At 41.9% G+C, this 19,217-nt stretch overlaps 1 protein-coding gene across 1 annotated transcript; it reads right to left on the bottom strand.

Annotated features, from left to right (window-relative positions):
• Positions 1–13,810: 13,810 nt before the first annotated feature.
• rps19 (ribosomal protein S19) lies at positions 13,811–17,938 on the bottom strand. The gene is made up of 6 exons (XM_080472290.1): positions 17,898–17,938; positions 17,141–17,211; positions 16,905–17,005; positions 16,422–16,605; positions 15,861–15,915; positions 13,811–13,859 (listed from the first exon to the last, which is right to left on the bottom strand). The coding sequence occupies exons 2-6, from the start codon at positions 17,209–17,211 to the stop codon at positions 13,830–13,832; spliced, it is 441 nt and encodes a 146-aa protein (XP_080328416.1). The 5' UTR covers positions 17,898–17,938; the 3' UTR covers positions 13,811–13,829.
• Between the last annotated feature and the right edge of the window lie 1,279 nt (positions 17,939–19,217).

Genomic DNA, 19,217 nt, shown 5'->3' with positions numbered 1-19,217 from the left:
TGGGGGCTGAGGAACCATGACACACGCTCACACACCACGACCAAAACCCGCCATCAATACAGACTTCTTTGACTCCACGGGAGGGCAATGGGAGGAGGAGGGCTGAGGGGAACGAGGGACAAAGATTGGAGGTTCAAGGAATAAAAAAAAGAAATACAGGGCAGGTGTGGAGGGTCAATTGGAAGAAAAAGAGTTTATTTAAGAAAAGTGAAGAAAAAGAAGCATGTAAGTTAGTTAATTGTTTGAACACTTTAATGGGCAATGCTTGGTAAAATACTTAGTGTGTGTCTCTTCGTAGAAGAAAAAGAGTGTGAAGTGAGCACAGCTCAGTGATTGGAAGGTGCCGAAAGGGGAAAGAGGGAGAAGCTGATGTGTTTCAGACTGCAGCAGATCAACTCCAGGCAGGAGATAGAGCGAGCGGAAAAGGAAAGAAGAAAGGCCAAAAGGCCTCTGTCAAAAAAAAAAAAAGCAAGAGTGAGCGATTACAAGCAGGTGGGGCCCCTCTGGACAACTCTGCAGTTTGTCTAGCTTGGCTTGCTGGGCTGGGCAGACCGCTTGGCATGACAAGATTTAATGGAACTCCGCGATGGCCTGCCAATGGGAACGAGACTGGTAGCAAGGTTGTAAATCACGGTGCCGTGACGGAGCGAGGAGAGCCAGCCACGTGCATATATACTGTAGGTGTGTGCGTGTGGAGGGTGGACACACATGCAGAAACAAGAAGAATACTGCTGGAGTTTTTGATGATATCAACAAACATTTTCAAGAAAGAACCCAAAATTCCCGGGACAGACAATGACATTAAACATTAAACAGACATATTAAGTGGTTAACATGCTCTGTCACACATCATTGCTGTCTTATGAGTGAATTAGTTCTCCCGCTGAGGTTGCCGGCTCAAATCAATATTTGTTATTGTAATCAAATGGCGGCAGATGGTTTTTGCCATAAATGGGCTTCGACTGAAACTCGAGTGTCTGGCCACACAGCACTCGAGTGCATTAGGGGCCCCGTCCCCACAACAATAACATCAATTACAGTGCATCTTCATCTTTCCTGGGCGTGCATTTCTCAGTACCCTTTATAATGGACGCTGCTGGCAGGTCACGTGAGTGCACTGTGTTCTGTGGGCACGGAACAATTTGTCGATTATTTGCTGTAATTCACCATTCGTCAGTGCAAGTGTGACTCACTCTGAACTTGCTCTGCCGAACAGAAGCGTGATGTCATCAGCATGAGACGGGCCGTTTAGGCTCATTTGTCATCGCTGTCCGGATCTGAAGAAGAGTGACGCGGCACTTCACTGTGGGCAGAGATGAACAGAAGAGCTCTCTCATCGTTATGCATCATACGGTTTATAGTCAGAAGGCACACAAGCAGGAAGCACACGAAACTCTATATCTCAGTGTTTGGTTTATTGATTTGGGATGTCCAGAGTGAGTCAGCAGTGTGTAATCCTGTATGACTTCAATTAGTCATGATAAATTGTGGTGAACTTTTTAAATCGGAACTTTCTTTGAAATCTTGAAAAAAATAAAAAAATAAAAAAAAATAAACAAGGCCTTATTTTAATTATCCGTTTTCACTCCGAGCTAAATTGCAAACACATTTTCAACTCACACAAGGTCACAGAAGACTAATTTACATAAAGATAAAATTGCAAGAAGAGCAACACAAACTATGTTGTTCATTTCAGTGATAAAAAAAAAAAAAAAAAAGCTTCATGCCGATCGCAGCCTTTGTTTCTCGACACATTTTTAAAAAAGTCACGCGAAAGAAGTGACTATATCATCGTTTTGTTATTCTTTTATTGGAAATTGAGAATAATGTGTGGAACAAAAGACAGAAACAGAAAGACAGAAAACTAAACAATGAACAACACAGATCTCCAAGAGAGGACAAACATAGCAGCACTATTACATACTGGTGTTTGGAAGTTGCTGTGCTGCAGCCACTACAGATGCTGGTGGCCCACTCATACAAAGTGCTCCAGCTGTCACTGCCTTCTTATAAAGGAATTTCTTCCTTTATGCATGCGAGCGTCATTAGATGAACATCCATAGGAAACCGTCACTGGGGCATGAGCCTGTACCCTGACGGGTCCAGACAATCCGACTCACTTCAACCCCCGATCCAGTCTGTTGCACTGTTTTGTTCCATTTAGTTTCACTTGGATGAAGCTATGACCTGTCGTCTGATTGACGGACTGCGTTTTCTTGTCATTTTTGTCTTGTTTTTCCTCTTGTTTGGAGGAGGCCAGGACCCGCAAAAACATTTCATCTACCTCCGTGAGCTTGTGTGCAGCTGAATGGCGAATAAGGCGCCGGCCAAATGATTTTCTTGTCATCGACTGTTTGTTTCACGACAAAATCCTTTCGTCTTCTCCATTTTGTTTCAGTTGCACAGCTCTTGTTTGAATGTACGTTCCAGCAAAAGTCAACTCTTGCTCATCTACATGCAGAGCGCCTTGGCTCCAGCTGTGAACGGCGGATTGAAATGGAAATGGGAAAGGGGGAAAAAGGACAGATTATGCTCCTCAAATGCACGCAGTGCCTCCTGGCTGGCCCACCAGCTGAGTAGACAGGGAGAAAGGGGACACGGATTGGTAGGTGGAGGCATGAAGAGGGTTAAGTGGGAAATTTACAGAGAGACAACAAGAGAAAGCAATGAAGAGTGAGAAAGAAAAGGGAAAGAAATGCGAGGCAGAGTCATTTTGTGAACCTGGAATGGCTTCAAAACTCTCAAGTCTTTCTCAAAGTGGAAACACACACACGCACACACACACACACTCGAGCTCTAATGAAAGAGACAAGATTCATGTGAATACACTCAGACTGGCCTGAGATAGAGCCAGACTTTGACCTCGGTTGGAAAAGCAGACGAACAGGCTGTCTACTGTGAAAGTAACACCATCCAATGCCACGCAAAGCCTAACGATACACCTTGTTTCTGATAAAGACGCAGGGCTTTTTCTTGACAGTGATAGCGAGTCACATGAGAAGTTCCATGAAGCAGGCTCCATGGTCATTCCACTGAGATAAGGGGGAAAAAATGAACATTCGAATGTTTCAATTTCCAGCCCCAAATATTATTTCAACTGAAAGTATGATTGTTTTTAAAAGATTGGAGTGGAATGGCGGGCAATCGTTCACAGGCTTGATCCTCTTTACATAACAATCGGAATATTGATATGAATTTCGGTTTAACACACACTTTCAAAATGTCAAGGGGCCTGCCAGTTTGATGCATTGCTATTCATGAGATTCCTGTGTTGTGGTGCTACAGCGGAGTAGTTTGTATTGACCTTAGCCGGATCGGCCAGATGGGAGAAAGGCAGAGCGACAACGAGCGAGACTGTGAGGAAAGCTGTATAATGGAGAGTGTGAGGGGGAAAAAAATGAAATAATGAGAAGAGAAAATGAGACAGAGAGAAACCAGGAGAACAATTTCTCTATCTTAGGACCCAGAGAAGCGTGACTCTGTGCTGCGCTGACTGCCCAGTTTGTGCAACCCCAGAGGCGAACGCAGTGTTGGTGGAGTGTTGTACCGCACCTCTGCCCCAGCAGGACCTGGCTGTCAAATTAAATGCCCTCTCCGAAGACGAATCTCTGAGGTTTTCTTGGATCTCAGTGAAGCAAAAGTACAATTTTGAGGACTCCTGTCAGCAGTCAAATGGGGTCCATTCTTTTACACTCTGGGTTCTCCGAGAAATAATAACGCTCAATGTCATCTCACAAATCGTAGCTGTGAAACACTATATTCAGAATCGATGAGTGTTGTTCCAGTGCAGAAGTGATCAAGCATGTTTTGAATGAGCAACATGCAATTTCTGCCAGATGAAGAACAGTTTATGTGCTGCAGAGCCAAGAAAGTTCTCAGGACATGCTTTGAAAGAGGATCAACAATAAAAGGAAGCCTTGAAAGCAGCTCAGTATTTAACAAGATTTCCGCTCTAACACAATTTCACCTCTCACGGACGCACATGCATTTCCACAGGCGTGTCCTGGAGTTTCTCTCACCCCATTTCCTGTCCATCTGCTCGCTGTGACATACTGCCTCTTCTCAAGGTGAACCGGAGCAAATTGGGAAAAAAAAATCAGTTTTGAGTGTTTGTAAGGTTAAAAATACAAATTTAAAGTCAAACTAATATATGACAACATATTGCAGTGTAGGACACGACTCTGTTAACTTCCCCACCCAAGTGTGCATACCATACCATTGTTTTCATGGATCTGAGCCAGCGATTTGTAGGTATTGGATCCATTTTCGTTTACATTTTAACCTCCCAGTCATCCATTAGCCATTTCAGACAGTTTAAATGTTAACAAGTAGTTGTTATTGCACTTTTAAGTAATGAATTTCATCACATAAAAAGTAAAGGCAAAAAAAAAAAAAAAAAAAAAAAAAGCAATTGAACAAATACCAGAGGAATAAAATACCAAATATAGAGATTCTTTCCAGAGATTGTACAATGGATGAATGGAACACAAGGGTAAAAGGCAAAGACAAATATTTACAGTAGAGAAAAGTAAGATGGAGCAGAGAGAGAAAATAAGGGCATGTTGGAATTTGTCCAGGGGGGGGGGGGGCGGACATCAGACCGAGCCAAGGCGGTCGCTGTGTGAATGATACACACACAGCATACCCTAGTATCACAGACGCCTGAAATTAGTTCCATAACCTTTGTAACCCTGGCTGCAAAAACACAGCGGTAGCCCACATCAACACGCATGCACACAGCACACCTGGGTGGAGTGTGTTAAAACGTGTCCATGTACAGTAACAACAACCAATCTTGTACAGAAAAGGTGGCCGGATCTGTGCAGCTCTGTGGCTTCATCGAGTCTCCTCGACAGAATTCAATTGAGCAACATGCTACAAAGTCACAAGACATTTGCACTGAAGATGTGGACACACACGGGGTGAATGCTGGAAGGAGTGTGAGGCACTGCAGATTAACAGTCTGGCCTGTGAAATGGAACGATTGCAGAAAACAAAATAGTCAAAGGAAATGCTCAAATCAAAGATATGCAGTATATTGTATATTTAACCCACTGACTCAGCCAGTGTAAATTCTTTAAAATTGTTGCTCTATGACAATTTCTAGGTAGTTTGTTGGAAGGTTGTGAAGGTAATGACCATGTTATGAAAAGAAATAACTGTTGCATTGATTTAATCTTGCACTGTTCTCGCTGTGGAAGATCAGCTAAGGAGTGCCAAACATAAGTCCGGTGGACCAAACCCAGCACGCAAAAGGCTCCAATCCGGCCTGCTAAACCACCAAGCAAATAGTAAACATTTCAAAGAAAACAATGAGTTTCTAAAGGGACCATATTATGTAAAATTGACTTTCTAATGGTTTTTCCAACATCTCTATACCAGAGAATGACGCCCCAGAAGTGAAGAAAGTCTGTCCTCTCTCTCCCTGGCTTGTTTCAATTTTTAAAAAGTGTGTTGCTCCAACCAGCGAATCAGAAATCAAGCCCTTTATAGTGTCATCGGTGGTTTAGCCAATCACAATCGAGGTAGGCCCTCCCTTTGACCTTCCCACAATTAGGCAGCTCTGCTCTGGCACATGGGACCACGAGAGGAAAAACTTCCTCCTCTTCCCAATATGGGCATGTGTGGGCGGAGCCAGTCCAGCTCACACAGACACAGCAGATTCTGAATGCAGCTCATATGATCCAATATTCAAATGGTGGAAAGTCAAGGAATAGCTGGATTTGGGGCAATAAACTTTGAATATAATGTTTTTAGACAAACGAGGCCCATGTGAAAGTGTTAAAAAGCGGTATAACATGATTCCTTTAAACACATTTCTTCACCTAAGCTGAGATATCGGTGATGCTGCCATGACATGCAGCTGCTTTGCTGCTAGAAAACTAGCATTGGCCTGAAAGTCATGCAGCCAGGGTGAGTTGGTAGAAACATGTATAAGAAAACAGTGATAGGAGAATTTGGGGGGATTTTTCACTGTATTTTGCAGAATGTATCGTAAAAATTGGTTTCATGTTGAGATTGCAGTCATTTTTCTGTAGTAAATGTTTCAGTTAACAAAGATGTAAATGTTTTCGTCAGCTATACTCACAACAACAACAAGAACAACAGAACCATTTCAAGTTTAAATTTATAGGTTACTATGCCACTAGTGTAGCAGCCAGGCCCACTCAAGATGAAATAAGTTATGTATGTGGCTCCTGAACTAAAATGTGTTTTATGTTTTACACCACAGCTAAACTGTTGGCACTGTGTGGACGAGTTGGACGACTGCTTCTACTCATCAGGTTAACCTGAAGTTACATGTTGGTGCACATATGACACGAAGCAACAAAACAGTTGAACTAAACCACCAATCATTTCTTTAGGGCTGCACAGTCATCACAGCTACTGTGGATGTTAATGTCACTTACAGTCGGACATATTTCAACTTGAGGAGGACTAAGGGAGTTTAAGGATAATGAGACACTGCTATGAAAGTAAACAGGAAGTTTGTCACAATGGAAATATATTATTTCCAGCATTTCTCCTGACAGTGGTAATGGAAATAAGCTCATTTTTAAGTAACTTCCGCACAATATCCAGGAACTTTGTTCCGGGTTTGTAGGTGTTTATTTTGATTCATGTTACCTGTTTGCGCTGGGCTCCGATCATCTCTAACGCTTTTATCATTTTTGTTGATGGTCTGACCGCCGTCGATCAGAGGAAGACATGAGGGCGTTTGCAGCTGGAATGAGAATTTAATAAGTTCAGCGCCCTATGGAAAAAAAAAAAACACATTGTCATAATTATATTTACTATCTAATAAAAGAAACTGTCCTCAGGACATAACAAATATTAGTACTTTTATTATTCTATCATTGTTTTATGTTGTTTTCTTGAAAAAAAAAAAAAACCAAAAAAGAAAGTTACTCAATTATCAAACACGTGCTCCCTACTTTGACTGCAAAATTTGTAAATGATTCCCTGAGGACTTTCCGAACAACTTATTAACCAAAGTCTACTGCTGTCCGGTTTCTGTCTAAATGTGATATGCACACGCATCCACCCCACGTGCATGTATCACATGCAACCCTCGCACACCCTGTGAACCAAGGACAGATTGTGGCAGCGTGCAATCCCACCAGTTGGATGATATTGCAATATGTGTAAATAAAATTGATTAACTATGACATTTTTGGATGTGATGGATGTGGCCTCTGAACTAAACCAAGTCTTACTGCGTTCAGTGTAACGTGATTGCTTCACATGCCGGGATAATTCGCAGACGTTTTCATGTGCAATTGTCACCCAAATTTTCTTTGAAAATCAAACATTTCAGAAAGGATCCCACGTTTTATCCATTTTAAATGTGGTGCAATAATCTGCACAAAGCATAAAACCTTTTCTGGAGTGGTAAGGTATGATGCAATAAGCAATCCCAAAAGCTGCAGGCTTTTAGGGCTGATAAGAAGGGTTAAAGGAGCAGGTAATGGCGTTGCGATTGTACCACGGGATAGAAGATAAAGAGGAGAAGAGGATAGAGAAAGAGCAGGATGAAGGGGGAACAGAGGCATACAATGGGAAGTTTGAAAGGAAAATATAATTAGAGCGATGAAGTGAGAGTTTTATGAAGGATTGTCAAGGAGTAGACAGAGAAAGGGTAATGGACTGAGTGAAAACAGAAGCAGTGAGGGTGAGAAACGTTTTACGTTTTAGTCCCTTAATCTTTTCTCATATGTCTACAAACCTCAACCAGGATCAGTTTGATTTTGTACCAATTGATTCCTTTTTTTCAATTATTTAATTTCCTTCTGGACACGGTGAGTCTATAGCTCAGTTATCCCGTCAAGCCTTCCTGTTTACAGTAAATGCTGCATAACATGAAAAAAAAAGAAGGTAATGAGAGGAAGGTAAGCTCCACCTATCATCGTAAATGGACTGTCCAAAAGAGGATCTGAAGTATCTCCTAATGCACTGAGTCCTAAAAATATTCCTGCAGAGTAGCTTGGGAGATTGACCTGTCAGGGCTGTGGATGAGAAATGTGAGCTTTTAGAAACCGGGCCCGGGAAGCTGGTTGAATCCCGACTGTTGGTGGAGTTCTTACACGGCTTTGGCCGCTCTCTGACATCCCCGCGTGGTATTTCTTTTGGAGATTTGCCTCCATCCCACAGACATACAGAAAGATAGAGAAGTGATGAAGGGCAGAGCCACAAACACACACATTCATCCCATCACGCTCTCACTGTGTCGACTCTCCCCGCAGCCGCTCGCTGTCACACTGGTGTCTCGCTGTCTCCCTCTGTCACTCTTTGGTTCGGCGCTGAAGAAAGCGCAGGGCCGCAGCATCAAAGTGTGAATGATCTGAGAGCTCTGATCTGAATATGTGCACGGGCACAAGCACGGTGCGCGGCTTGGAGGCGATATCGCCTTTGCACACACGTGCAAGGGGGGGGGCACGCTGTGCATTCCAGTCGGTTCGACTGGCTCGGCAGACAGCATCTGTTCTGCGCCCCGTCATCCTCCCCTTTGTGCTCCGCCCTCTGTGACAGGTGGAGGGGATTGAGACTCGCAGGCTAAGAAGGCACACACTAAAGTCACTGACACATGGTTAGTGTTTTCGCCTACACACACACCCATATGTACACACCTGCTGTGGGGAAGTGCTGCTGTGCCCCGTGGAGCCGGGCAGGCTGAGCGGCATGTTACATGTTTACACCACCTGCTCTCTGGCCAAACGCAGGATGAGGGATTAGAGTTGACAATGCACAGAAAAAACACAGCAGCCCACACATAGTAGACAGATGTACACAAAAGAAAATATCGACAAGGTCAGTAAAGTCTGATGAAGTCTCTCGTCCACACACACACACACACACACACACACACACACACACACACACACACACACACACACACACACACACACACACACACACACACACACACACACACACACACACACACACACACACACACACACACACACACACACACACACACACACACACACACACACCAAACTCATTCATCAATCAGCTTCATGCACCCGCTGGGACGAATGAGCCTGTAAAAATCAGCCTCCTTGTGGCCGAGTGGTTTTCTTACTCACACACTTGTAATGCAGAGGGCGGCAGCTCGACTCCCTACTAAAACAACACTAACCTTCTGGCCTCGGACTAATTTCTATAAACACGCTTGCAGGGGAGGACTGACCCTCACTGCAAAACATCAACACGCTGCATGCGGCTTCCACTCTGCGGTGGCCGGTGGTGTGAAGCATGAAAAGAGAGGTGGAACTGAAAAGGCTGGGTGGTTCAAGGCTATCCTGGCATACAGAAAGTATTTATGAAATGGCTTTTAGTTAGAAACTGACTGGTGCTGATGTGGAGGAGGGAGAATTTCCACGACGGCTCGTGATATTGACGTTTGTTATAGTTGGAATCTATTGCTGATATTACGCAAAAAGACAGTTCTGATCCAGAATTCAGTTTTAGTCTTAAACTGGCAAAACCAACAATAAGGACCATGGGTCAACCTCAGTTCTTTTCTTATTATCCCACAGCTGGCTCTAAAATTAGAACGGAATGTGGCCCATATATGAAACGGTGCTGTTCTTCTGAAACACTGAAAAAGAAAAGGCTGAGTGCAGAAAATTTCAGTTATTATCTCCAGTGAGCAGCATTACACTGCTGGATGGATCTCTATAGACCCTCGCTGGAAATTAGGATTCTGAGCCTTCTTCCTGGATCAGATCTTCAGTGAATGCCACATTATGCAGTGTCTGGTTTACTTATTTCCATGTGTGAAGTGCCACATTAATTAAATGTTGATTCATCTCACTTATATCTTATATGCAACTGCTCTATTCAGACTCTGAATACGGTGGTGGTTGACCTTCAGCTCGGGGAGAGTGGGGATACAGTGCGCCAGTCAAACACTCTGCGTGTTTAAATTAATCTTTATCACTGTAATCAGTCATTTTAAGCCTACGGCTTCATCGCTAACGGAGACCTGCAGGCAGCGAGAGCAGCAATCAAATGCGGCAGTTCAAACATACCGTCTGTGATTTTCACATGAATGTGGTCGACTGCCGAACAACTGCTGCAGCAGGGCTTTCAAACTCGGTGATGAAATGTCAATCAGCCAGACAGAACTACAGATTTCCTCTGTTATGATAAAAGTAGGTAAACAGTCCAGATTTCACAGACTTTCATGCCAAATAGGGCCAGTGGGAAATTGTGTCGTTTATGCAAATTACATTGGCAAATCATGTAACAAACATCCCAGGCACATCCGACTCTAATAAATCTGTTTTAGCGTCACGTTTGAGGGTTCCCCATCAAACATTTACTTATGCGCTTAACTGAATGGATCGCTTGTGCCTCGACACCCGACTGCTGTGCTTAATTAACCCCAGACCTTCATAACATGCGAGTCGATGATGAACGCTCACTACCAATCATTTAACATGCTGTTCAACCATCTGGCGGAGCAAACTTTTACCACAACTATGAAGAATCTACACTTGTTAGAAAGAATCCAAATTAGTCTTTTGAGAGTTATTTTCCAGGTTTATCTCCAACAGGTGTCGTTTATTGAACGCAGAGATCTGAAACAGTCGTGCTCTTTCAAGTGCCTGGGTCTTATTTAAAGAATAAGTAGGTTAAAAGTTAAATAGGTGTCCAAGTTCCTTTTTCTGAGTGTGGCCTGAACAAAAAAAATCCTCCATACATGCGTATCGAAATGAATCACGCTGTGATTTTTTTTAGTCAACATACAAGTGAATTGTGCTGCTGATGAGAACACAATGTGTGGTGCAGCAGGGAGGACTGATCTTATCTCAGCACAAGCAACAGCATCTAGGTCAGCTTTCCCGAGAAAACTCGGTCGACTCAATATGCCACAGCCAGGGAATGCTGGGAAACTTTCTGGGGATGGTCTTGCCTTAGGAGGAAAACATGCCACAGGGCATGAAGCTGCGAGCTGACAAGTGTGTGTGTGTGTGTGTGTGCGCGCGCGCGTGTGTGTGCGTAGGCTCTCCTGATAGCGGTTCTATTTTGGAAAGACTTGTGCAGTGGAGACATTTCTTAGTTATCTGCTGTTTCCAGCCCCGAGGAGGTGAGAGGCAGGTCTGCATCCATTCTCAGTGTGATCAAGCCGAGCTGCCAAAGAATTGGGAGAGTGTGTAGGTGCAGCCACCTCCATACTCTCCCTCACACACACACACATATGTATACCAGGCAAAATAAACCAGTTGGATGTGTATTTGTTAGGGTAGCTAATTGTTCCACTGCAGTAATCGCTGCAGTGAAGCCTGCTGAGAATTACACAGCACACAATGGGCAAATCTGTGCACAACCACGTTGACTGACTGGAGATATAATTGTTAGGGGGAAAAATTTTTTTTATGTGTAATCAATGGAGTTGGATGCAAAGAAATAAAGCATACATCCAACCAGACACACACACCCAGTCAAATAAGTGAAGAAACATAGCAAAGCACCTCTGGTGAATTCCACACATTTCTATCTACCACTCAAGGACATGTTGATCCTCCCCCCTCTTCCAAATTACAGGGTGGAGGAAAAAGCAGGATCATGAAGGGGGAAAGGGGGTGGAGAGACACCATTTCAGGTGTTCAGGAACAGCTGGCCTCAAAATTAAAAAAAAAAAAAAAAAAAAAAAGAGGGCGTGGGCAGATGTAGGATGAGAAAGACAGGGAGATGAGAGAATGGGGGGGGGGGGGGATTCAAAAATGGGAGATTAACATTTCCTGAGAGATGTGCGGAATAATTAAGGGAGCGTGATTATTATGATTGACGTCACAAAAAACAACAAGACGGACGTTGGATGCATTATGCATGTGGCGCCATGCGTACTGTACACACACAGATACAGTGGATGACAGACTGGCAAACACAGCAGGCTCACTGCCCACAAATCCACATCAGGGTATCTTCCAAACGCAGGAGCTCGCACGCTCATTCACACTTCTCCCAGCAAGAGCTCAGCTCTGTCAGCAAACAATGCCTTCTGGTTGTTGTTCTTCAAATCTGGACATGAATTAACATCATAAAAGCAATCCGAACAATCTTACCGTGGACCGATATAGGTGTGCAGTGTACCTGTATCCGCCTCATTTGGTAGGTACAGTTTTGTTGGGGTTTTTGTTTCTCTGTCTAAAGTCGAGCAGAAGAATGAAAATCAAATAATGTAACTGAAAACAGTTTTGCAGGCAGACCTGCTTATTACAGGAGAGTCTCCTCGAATCGTTGTGAACAGCCTTTAAAGCTTCAGTGTTTGGGGATATATACATCTCGAGCAGGAAACAAACTCCAAAATATAGGTTTCGACAGATTCTGTATGAACTGCTCAATGAGTTGTTTTAGGATTCACTGGATTGAAGCTGGTGATTAACACAGAACAACTGCTTTTCGTGCTCGCCAACCGTCGAAAGGTTGTCACCCAGAAATGTCTATTGACATGATGGATATTCTATAGGCTTTGGCACCCTCTGCAGGCTTTCAGAGGCACGGCCAAATGAAAACAGCCCGTTCAGTGATTACTTTGACTTCTTAAGAGGGTGCATTTGCATTATCTTGTGCCAAAAAAAAAAAATGACTTAACCTCGCAGGGAGAAGACGCTTACAACCCATTCATTACGGGAAACTGCCCTGAAAATGAAATGAACTCACTCCCATTTATGCTTATGATAAATCACACATACTTGTATTTGCACTGAGAATAACAAAATGAGCAATGATTTAGGCCACATTAGAGAAAACTATAGGTCCTTTCTCCTGGTAACTGCTTTGGCAATCACTGTAGGAAATTATGGAAATTTCCCTGCATGCCATTATCATTGTCAACTAAATGAAATATTCCGTGGTCCGCTTCAATCTGTAGGTGGCGCTGTGGCCCTGAAAGAAGCCGCTAAATCATGACATCATGTCTTTCGACAGTCAACAGTGCTGCTTATGGAAATGTAATCATCTGCCTTTGTTAACAGAACAATCTTCGCTGGTTGTCATGGCATCACAAATCAATCTGTGCAAAGCGCATCTGATACGCAAGCACAGTGGCAGGCACGAAGGATTAATATGGAGGGGAAAGTGGTCTGTGACTGTGGACGAGTGTCTGGCCGCTGATGAGAAGCTGTACTGGCTCGGTGATGAAAACGCTCCCAGGAAGTCCTTTCAAACTGCTCCATCAAACAGCACCCAGCAGTCAGCTTTTACCAGTGACAGAACACGAGGATCTGACCACACTAATGGTAATTCGCCGCCCTTCACACAGAGCGGCGTCACAAAAGAGCTGAATTCATGCAGAAATTCTGCTCCAGCAAGTTCAGCTCACGTACATCTAAACTGAGACTTCAAAGTTTCGTTTATCAAGAAATGGCATGCCATAAACCAACAAGCACCCAGATCATAACTTAAAATGCCATTATTCCTCACCATTAATGGTGATACAATATTACAGCTGTTCCAAGAGCTCACTTCCATTTCAAATAAAGAATCAGCTGTTGGCACCAAAATCAATATCATATCTACAATCTATAGGAAAGAAGTTGGACCAAAAACCTAATTTCGTTAGATACGGTCAAGTATCAGCTCTGCTTTGAAGAGTCAATATGAGAATTAGATTGCACAGTCAAGTGTACAGACACACGGTACCACATGCACATAAACTGATTGGCCTATGATGTTTAAGGACAAAGAAAAAAAAAAAAAAACCTGGAAGTTAGAAAAATAAGAATCAGATTCAAAACAAGATATTCATACACTTTGCATGTGTAAAAGGAAAAATGAAAGCACAACAGCATTTGACTTTGTCCAAAAAAGATTTATTAAACAGGTTTCTTGTTTGCAGCTGCAACCTGGAAAGAAACAAAAACCATCATGAGAAATATTTACAACATCTCACAGTAAATCGAGTGCTGTCCTTCAGAAACACTTTTTATTATCATTTTGCTAAAACTATCATCAAATGGAGCTTCCCATCTGGTGACTATATTGAAAATGTTAAACCTCAAATGTTTCAATAACAGAAATGGTATCAAAATGTCACTTCAGAGAAAAAAAAGTCGGGAACTGAAACTATTACAGCTGCTGCCAACGGACAGAAAGATGTTGCAGAAGAAACTTGCCAGAAAGTACCACACAGACGGGGAATACAAGAGAAGGTAGTGAGGACACAGCAACATGCTTCCTGCCAGCTTTGAGCAGCAGCTGGGTGGGGCCCAGCCCCGGCCGGCTCATCTGCATACTGCTCATTAGCATGGGTAAACAAGGAGAAAACTGCCGCCATACGGTAAACTTGCCAAGCATGAAATTCCCTGCTCGTGTTTACCCCTTTTACCCTTGGATTATCACAACGATGCTGCCGCTCTCCTGATTTTTGACAGGACACGAGTGACATTCTCTCTGCGAAGGCTGTAACAATTCCAGAACGGTGCTACAGCAGACGTAAAACTCACTTGGCTGACAAAACTGCAGAGGGACAAGTGCTTCGAAAACACTGTTCTCATGTACTCCCACAACAGAGGAGGTGTCTCAAAGCACTGGATGCTGTGATCACATGCTTAACGCACCTCGATGACTTGCAATGTCACAAAAACACAGTTACTAAAAATGATCTATGTCTTGCTGCGACATATTTCTGACATCATTCATTCACCAGCCGGGGAGCCAGACACAGGTCGGTTAAGAGTCTAGTTACCAGAATACGACTCGGGAAAGACCAACGTGTCTCTGGTTTAACCAGACTGAAAGCTCAATGTGGTTATTTCTGATTCATAACCAGACTGCTGAATGAAACTGTCAAGTCTATCAAAAACCCATGAAATAAAAATACAGTTGTTGCAGAGACCATCAAGCTGGGATGTTTTACAACAGACTGCCCATTAGTTCCAAGCGGCAGTAATCACAGAACATTTGCATTCAAATGTGAGAATTAAAAGAAATGCATATAAATCAGTTTACAGCCATTTGCAGTAGTGAGCTACTGACAAACGCACCACTTTATAGCATCTATAATCTGTTGCAGTCTGAGGAAAATACAATTTTTTTTAAACTTGCAGAAAATGCACAAGTACAGGGCAGGCATGTCTTGCCCCGCTGGGATGCCCAGACAGCCTTCAATATTAATCATTCAATACATTTCAAATTGAGCAACCCAATATGGTGCAGAAAAAGAAAATAGGTTGAACTACATGAAGTACAGCACGAGTTCTCCAAGAGTGGATCCATCAGAGCTTTCAACACTTCCTCTATTTCATCTCGTACATTTACAATAATTTCTGTTTAACGGTTTTGTCACATGATATTAACTATTGAGATTCACAGAGAATAAAAAAATGTACTCATTTGCTGTTCAAGTTCATTTGAAATCAGGTAGGCCTATATACAGGGTAGAATTTACACTGGTAAACAATTTAACTGTAGTACATGCAAGTTATCAATAGTTTTACTGAAATGTCCATCTCTACTCGAATGTAATTTTCCATAGTTTTAAAGCTACTTATTGTTATTGGGAGCGTGAACACCACCCAGATGCCAATTGCTCGTCTGTTTAAAGTAAAGAAACGGTGGAATCCCAGACTTTCATCAGCAACACTTAAGGCTAGAATCATACATGAGCATCACTGTTGAAGGGTGAATCTAAAACCAACACCATCAGTGATTGATGCACCCGTACATTTCTGTGTATACTGAAAACAAACTGATATGTACTTTATTTAGTACACAACATTTGAGCCACAAAGCTCAACTGGAGTAACAATACAGGATACTGGTTATAAGCAAAGCATTAGGCAGGCCAATTAATGATGGTGAAAAAGTTTTTACACATATAGTTAGTAAATGAGTTTCTTTCTCACCTGGCCAGCAATTCTGTCCAGGTCTCTGGTTCCCTGGGCGGTTAGCCGACGACCACTAAAGGATTAACAAAAAGGATATCAGATCACACACATGCAGCACAATACATAAGAGGGAAATGTGTTTGGCACTCTTATGGGACACCACTGATACGTTCCCCATTCTTACACATGAGAAAAAAAATCATTTGTCAGACTCAACATGAGGACCAATTTAAAATTTGAGAAGTCGATCAGTTGGTCGTGAGTTAAAGGCTTTGTTACAGATTTTGTGCAGGTTGCAGACAAATTGCATGGAAGGCTAATTGTTTCAGTTCATAGTTCAGCAAGAATGACTCAAGAATTAAAACGGATTTCCCTGTAAAAAATATTTTAAAGAACAAACTGATTCTCTGCACCATATTTTACCAAAACAATCACCATCCTATAAGGATTAACCGATATTAGAATTTTTTTTGTTCACCAATTCAAAATGATTAAAGAAAAAAAAACTGAATCCTATGTTAACCAACGTCCTCAACTCTAAAGATTCAAGATTTGACAACCAAACAAAGAGGCAATTACCCATTGGGATCCTTCTCAATCATCTTAAGGAGCTCAAGAGCCTGCAGAACCTTGCGAGCCACATTTTTTGATCCTACACTGTAGTGGGCAGGGCAGACTCCGTTCCTGTTGCGACCACCATAGATCTTGGTCATGGAGCCAACACCAGCTCCGCCACGGAGGTACAGGTGACGAACTGTGGATGCTGTGAGAAAAGTACAATGGCAGTCCAATGAAGCAAAAGGATATGCTGCAATAAAACATCCAATTCTGTCTTATAATCAACAATGAACAGATATGAACATGAATAATAACCATAAAATGTCTTTTTTTAAGCATTTAGTAAACTGCATTATCAGATTTATATTTCAGGCAACAACAATACTATAGTTAAACTATAAACACAAAGCACCCAGTCAGAAAAGTCTGATCACTTAAAACATGAAAATGTACCTGAAAGGACACTTGCAACTTGAATGAATTCAAGTGTTTGTTTGTACTTACCAGCTCTGATGTAGAACCAGTTCTCATCACTGGGGGCCAGCTCTTTGTGCTTGCCCAGCTTCACCAGGTCGACCCAGTCTGGCACCTTCAGCTTTCCTGACCTGGAGATCAACATGCAGCGTCAGAACACCACATTCACACTGCAAAGCAGCACTGCACGAATAAACATCAGTGAACAGTGGAAAGTACATTTGCAACGCATTCGTGAAGGACATAGAACATAAAAGTAATCTCACTTTTTCAGGAAGGCTGCCAGGGCACGGACGAACTCCTGCTGGTTAACGTCTTTCACTGTGACACCCGGCATCTTAACACAAAGGGAAAATAAACGTCATTAAAAACGTGTCTACTACATTAATAACTGAAGACGGGGAATAATTCAGAGCGATAGATGCACTCCTACTTCTACAATTGAGCATGTTGTTCAGTTTTGACAGCACTGGTTTGACAAACGCAAATAAAAGACAAACGAGGCAATAAAGCAGAATAAGAACATTTCAAGGCAATAAGAAGTTTAAATAAGGTACAAGGCTCTGAATTAACTCGCACGCGTTACCGGTATTTTAGCTTTGAAAACGCGGACGAGCTAGCAGCGATAACCGCCATGCTATTTCCGACTATGACCGTCTGGTTTTGGCTGCATATCGGCACAATAAACAGCGAGATCGAAATACCTTCTTCTACAACGGATTATCCAACAATATGGAACAAACCACAACTGGCGCGATCAGAAACGAACAAAGCGAAGTCACTCGCTAGCAGGCCTCAACGAGGTAGCATGGGGGCGGCCATTACTAAATGGCATCGTAAGACCGACGCTCACACGAATTTACCCCAATATCAACTAAAAAACGGCGAATAGCCACACTTGAGACCAATAAACTTCGCCTAAAAGTATATGGAGTTCTGATCGACTGCATTTCAACCTCGGATAATTCTAAATTAAAGCAATTTAGTGCCTAAAAAGGAGAGGCGGACAGACTTGCGCTTTACCTTGCTTGTGGACAGCGAAGGGAAGAGGATGAAACGGGGTTTCCTACTCCTGTTAAAACGGACACATCTCGTTGTTTCACGCGAGACTACAGCGTTGTTTTTTCCACCGATGTTCATCAGTCTTTCGCGGCTGTTGAATCTGTGAGGAAGGACTTTTTATTACTTTTTACTTCCACTCTCTAAATGTGAGCAAAGATATTCATATTTCTTACTCTTTCTATTCTTTAAACTGCCTCGTTTCACTCTATATGAAGACAACTTAGTTACAGAAAAAAGATCAAATCAGCTTACGTTTCTGATAATGAAGATACAGAACAGTGACCAAGTTGTCTCGAAAATGATAAAAGCTGAAAGTTTGTTTCTGTTAAATAAATAAATAAATAAATAAATAAATAAATAAATAAATAAATAAATAAATAAAAGTGATTCTAACATAAAATGATTTAATGATTTCTGTAGAATACCAAAAGTTTATTCCCTTTCTTTTTGAATTACAATTTTTTCTAAGTTTTTTTTAGTTTTTGACTCAAATCTATGTTAGATGACAGTCTGTGTCAATATTGAGCTGCTGTATCCATATTAAAATTACATTCATTCAACAATGACATACTATTACAAGAATGATAGCTAATAATAATTCAAATAATAAAATAAAATAAAATAAAATAAAATAAAATAAAATACATTTAATTTAATTTAATTTAATTTAATTTAATTTAATTTAATTTAATTTAATTTAATTTAATTACTGTGACTACCATCACCAAAAGGTTCATGACCTCTTAAAACACAGATGATGGTCATAGTGAGCACGTTGTTGGTTTGAGTTTGGGCTGGGCCTTAATTTGGATTTTGCATGTTTACCTTTTTTGTGCATAGGTTTTCTCCAGGAAACAGAGGTTTCCTTCCTTAGTCCAAAAGCATATTTATTTGGTGCCTCTAAATGGTCCGTAGGTATCCAGGTGAGTCTGTGTGACTGTCTGTCTCTTTGCCTTTACCCAGTGACAGTGACCTCCACAATGTGTTCTGCCTTCATACAAATAGTAAACTGCTCCAGTGCATTGTGATCCTGAAATGGATAAAGTGGTTTTGGCAGTGGATGACTGGATGTCTTATGAATGACATTGTGTATCAACTAAGTTAAAAATAGATTTTCAGATTCTTCTTGACTTTTTAAGTTTAATTCTGTACATTTTAGGAAATATTTTGTGGCATCTTAGTGATAAATGGAATCTGTACTTTTATTTTCAATAAATTACTTCTTTATTTTTTTTAAGTATATGTACTTCTACTTGAGCAAAAATGGGAGACCTTTCGCGA

Source organism: Lipophrys pholis (genome assembly GCF_963383615.2).
Source record: "Lipophrys pholis genome assembly, chromosome: 9".
NCBI classification, from domain to species: domain Eukaryota; kingdom Metazoa; phylum Chordata; class Actinopteri; order Blenniiformes; family Blenniidae; genus Lipophrys; species Lipophrys pholis.
The sequence above is the reverse complement of the archived record's forward strand: the minus strand, read 5'-3'. Positions and strand labels throughout refer to the sequence as shown.